General features: G+C 42.0%; 1 protein-coding gene across 6 annotated transcripts in view; it reads left to right on the top strand.

Moving 5' to 3' along the window:
• The window catches only part of LOC143300853 (uncharacterized), a 52,454-nt gene that overhangs the window by 7,308 nt on the left and 40,146 nt on the right, over nt 1-5,000 (top strand). For 5 of the 6 annotated variants that reach the window (XM_076614797.1, XM_076614802.1, XM_076614799.1 and 2 more), the window contains exon 2: nt 3,809-3,954. In XM_076614797.1, coding sequence (XP_076470912.1) covers nt 3,809-3,954 — 146 coding nt within the window. Of the gene's footprint in view, nt 1-1,272; nt 1,586-3,808; nt 3,955-5,000 lie in introns of those variants that run through there. The other variant, XM_076614798.1, reaches the window with a different exon arrangement.

Raw genomic sequence — 5,000 nt, 5'->3', positions numbered from 1 at the left:
CAAGGCTTCTTCAAATAAGCAAAGAATAATCTAAAACCTTGTAGCTATGATGAGAGGTTCATGTCATGCTGATAAAAGAATAATCTAAAACCTTGTAGCTATGATGAGAGGTTCATGTCATGCTGATAATCAGCGTAGTTTGAGTTTGGAGCCCGCCATTTGGCTTGATAAGATTGTGTGCTCTTTCTGCCTCTCACCACGTCCATCCACAGTTAAGTGTGTTAGACTGGGATCAAACAGTTGACGGTGGTTGTTTGTATTTCCGACAAGTAGTTATAAATGGTAGATGATTTACTAAGGCCTGGTTGATGTTGACACATATGGATTGAAACAGAGTAATGGGATCAAACAGTTGACGGTGGTTGTTCATATTTCCGACAAGTAGTTATAAATGGTAGATGATTTACTAAGGCCTGGTTGATGTTGACACATATGGATTGAAACGGAGTAATGTTTTGTTGTAATGTTGGTTTCAATAGTGTCTTTATTCATGTTGAATTATATGGATGGAAACAGAGTATTGGTTTGTGGTAGTGACTGTTGTCACTGTTTATATTGATATATATGGATAGAAACAGAGCAATGATCCGTGGTGACATGTAGTTTCTTAACAATGTCACTGTCCATGTTCCTATGTATGAGTGGAAACAGAGTAATGTTATATACTGTTGGTTGTGATAATGTCACCATTGATATTGTTATTCATGGATCGAAACAGAGTAAGTGTGTGTGTACAACCTATGTTGGTCTTAATAATGTCATAATTACAGTCTGCATCTCCATCAGACGTTAAGAAAGAGAGCTGGAGAGAGGTAAAAGCAAAAATGGAAGAAGGAAAAAAAATGGAACAGAAAAATTATTCCAAAAGAAATTCCTTACATAGACATGTTTTAAAATTGATTGAAACGCAGTTATATCTCTGACATTTTGTTGACGAACCTGACAGACAAGTGATCAGAGCAGTTGAATTCCATGGATGTGAGAGGTGTGCTGTAAATCCAGTGCCATCTGTGGGGCAAAGAGAGGGAATTCTCCTCCTATTCTTCCACAACATGGGAACAGACATGTTGGTTTGCTCCCACCATCAGAAGGGAGAAAGGCTGCTTATAAAATGACAGGGTGGACAGGTCATATACAGAAGAGAAAAAAAACAGGAAAAGAGTGAACATGAGAGTTGCAGCCCATGTGAAAGCAGACGAAGGCAAAGAAAAGAAAACATCTTTGTTGCAAGGGAGAGCAATCTGGTGTATCAGTGAGCTGATTATTGTGTGACTGAGCCATTCGCTGTTGTGTTTTTTCCATCCACGGGCCAGGGGCAAGAAGTGTTTGTCAGACACTTGATGCAGACAGCTGGGTAAATAGGTGTCACCACTCTGCATCCCCTGCAGTCCTTGTCCCTGAAACGTGCCCACTGACAGAAACACGTTACCATCCAGGGAGCAAAGCGAAGACTGTTTGTCAAGTACTTTGTACGCTGGCTGGGTCAGTAGGTGTGATCATACTTTACATCTCCTTCACTTCGTTACTCTTTGTGACGGCACAACAATCTGAGGCTCCTCGGAATGAATCCTGGTCATGGCACCTGGTGGGTTAAGTCAACAGTTGGGCATACCTGATTTTGCCTTAATTTCCTTCATGTGTATATTGCATGCAAAAGATAAAACATGCATTTTAAAGATCCCATAATCCATGTCGGCCTTTGAGGTGTTATGAAGACAAGAAAATACCCAGCATCCACATCCCTGAAAACAGAGTATGGCTGCATACGTGGCAGGGTAACACAGGCATACACATAAAAAGTGCACTCTTGTCATGGAGAGTGATAAATTGAAGGAAATCCAAAGGCAAGAAATGTTTGACAGTTTTTACGAGACAGATATCAATGTTTGTCAGTTTTTATGAGACCGATATCTGTGACTGATTTCCAAGTGGGCTGAGCATAGGCACATTGTAGTTGGTGCTTTAACTCTCTCCATACGAACGGCGAAAGAGACGACGTTAACAGCGTTTCATCCCAATTACCACCATCAAACTATTGCAAGCGGAAGGCTCTTATACTGAAGAGGTGAATGTTGACAAAGAATACCACAATTCTGACGACAGAAGCTAAAGGTTGGGTCATTCAGACACCCACTGGACATCCGAGGGGTCTGTGTAGAGGAGAAGAGAGGACTGGCCGTACTGAGTGAGTTAATCCCCTTCTTGAGGATGTGCATGCAGAAGATGAAATGCACATGAATGTGAAAGATCCTGTTGGCAATGTTAGGGTTTGGTGGGTTATGAAAACAGGAGCATAGCCAGCATGCACACCCCTGAAAATGTTTGGTTGCATTACTAGTGGGATAATAACCAGTCATACATGTCACGGATAAGATTTCTATTACATATAAAAATGGAACACATACCCAGGCTCACACCTTCCGCTACCAATTCTGACCAAGGACAATAATGAAATCATTTTTATCTTCCTTTCTTGCATATTAATTCTTCCGGAACCCCTTTCCCACAACAAACATAATCACTAACACATTCTTACCACTGGCCTAATGCTCTCTCATTCAGTTCAATTCCTAACCTACTTCAAAAAGTCAACACCACTCTAGATCTAGACATAACAATAAAAGACAAGCTCAGACGAAGAACTAAAACTTCCATTTTGAATCCTAAGGAGGGAGCCAGCTAAACAAAATAACACAAGGAGGGTTGCTGTTACTCAACAGTCTGGCACTTCAAATTGTAGACACATTCATCCTACTTTCATCCTACAGCATTGTGTCTACAAATGCCATGTTCACATCTCTCTCTCTCAAACCAAGAAGTCAAGTCGATCCATTGACTCCTCATCCCCACCTCCCACTCTCCAGTCCCACCAATCAGAAGGGAGCACACAGATATCATGCGTTTAGCTCCCTGACAATATAGTATAAAAGATCTCTTCTGCTATCAAGAGGGTACAAGTACAAAAGAAGAAGAAGAAAAAAAGAAGAGAATACAAGGGTAGTTTTAGTTAGAAACTGTTTATATTAGCAGTATAATGTCCATACTTCATTCGGCTATAATATTTTACCATAAGAGATTTTCTGTTAGTATAGTAACAATATAATGTGCTTGCTTCACTTGTTTTGTGTGTATGTTAGGGGAAAGTAAGGGTTTTTGCTGAGGAAGGTGGTGTGGAACCACTGAAAGCAAGTTCAAACTTTTCATTCAGAGAGGGGAAACAATTTTTCTTACTGAACTGAGCGTCAGCTGATGTCCAATAGCCGGTGCAATAGCTGGCTGCTTAAAGCGTCGGACTTTCAGTCTGAGGGTCCCATGTTAAAATCTGTTAACGGTGCCTGGTGGTAAAAAGTGGAGATTTTTCCGATCTCTCAGGTCAACACATGTGCAGACCTGCTAGTGCCTGAACCCCCTTTGTGTGTATATGCACACACAAGATCAAATTACGCAGGCTAAAGATACTGCAATCCATGTCAGAGTTCAGTGGGTTATGGAAACAGGAACATACCCAGCATGCAAATCCCTGAAAAACGGAGTATGGCTGCAGACATGCCTGGGTATAGAAACAAAACAGTCATACACATAAAATGTTACATGTCTGAGTGTGACTGAAACCTGATTGAATGACACAGGCAACGAATGATGAGCGTCCAGTGGCAGCCGTCAGTCAGCTCTACCCAGGTAAGCAGCCTGTTGTGCAAATGACCCCATGTTTGTAAAGCGCTTAGAGCTTGGTCTCCGATGGAGGACAGGCGCTATAGAAGTATCCATGTCAACATCATCATCATCATCATCACCATTTTGCTGACAGGTTCGGACATATCCGACAGAATCTACCAGAGTATCATGAGTGTGGCCACTGGGCGCCGGCCCCATAGTAACCGCCCCATGTCCGCCAAGTCTGCCAGCACTCAGCTGTCCTTCCCCTCTTCCCCCCGACACAGCGCCAGGTCAAAGGTCAGTCATGTCACCGTCGTCTTCCTTGATGGTGTTGCAGCGTGGATGGAAAGTGGTCCTGGAAAGTGGTTGAATCTTTTCTCTTTTTTTTCCATGGTGTTTAGGTCAGACTCAGAAGGTTTAATTATGAGTATGAGAAAAGTTTCTGTTGGTGAAATCAGAATGTATGTTTAGTTGTATCAAGTATATGTTTAGGTGAATTTGTTTGTTTTGAAATCTTTTTCACCATCATTGTCATCATCATCATCATCTTCTTCCTCATGTCATTTTTGTCTGATAATCTGTTTGACTGTCCATCCGTCTGTCTTTTTCAGTCTGTTTATACAATACTCCATGACCTTTTGGACTGGTCTTTTCACACTACACATTTAAACTAAAATACATTCTGTGTTTAAAATGTAAATATGAGAGATTAGGATTTGACACAGGTGTGGTGTGAGGTAGTGGCCAGTGTTCATCTGGTGTTATCTCTGTCTTGCAGTATGTGGCAGACTGAGTGTGCCTTACTGCATCAACCTGCATGTCACACACGTGGTGATTGTCACAAGCTTCTTCACTTGAAAAAAAAAAAATTTTTTTTCATTCTTTACTTTGGTTTAATATCATTTCAGTTAAGTTGGAGGCGCTGTGAAAGATTTGGGTAAGTGTGGGACTTGTGATCCAGTGTTCAGCAGTGATCAGTTTGAGGCCTTGTTTTGGCATGGCGTTGTGTCCTTGGGAAAGGCGCTGTTCTCCAGTCCTCCTCACTCCACCCAGGTGTGAACGGATGCCGGACTTCAGTCAGGGAAGATTGAACTATTTAAAGCACTGGAAAGAGAGGACTGGGCCCCGTCTTCCTGTGACAAGCCTTGGACACCAGGGGTATGAAATCACTGCCACATTGGATGTAAAATGTTATCGGGATGTCTTGAACAAGGAATATATTCGAATCTTGGAAACGGCGCCTGGTGGGTAAGGGTGTAAATTTTTCCGATCTCCCAGGTCAACATATGTGCTGACCTGCTTGTGCCTGAACCCTCTTCGTGTGTATATGCATGCAGAAGATC

The sequence above is a fragment of the Babylonia areolata genome, chromosome 26, assembly GCF_041734735.1.
Source record: "Babylonia areolata isolate BAREFJ2019XMU chromosome 26, ASM4173473v1, whole genome shotgun sequence".
Classification (NCBI taxonomy): domain Eukaryota; kingdom Metazoa; phylum Mollusca; class Gastropoda; order Neogastropoda; family Buccinidae; genus Babylonia; species Babylonia areolata.
Note: the sequence above shows the minus strand (reverse complement) of the source record. Positions and strands in the feature narration are given on the sequence as shown.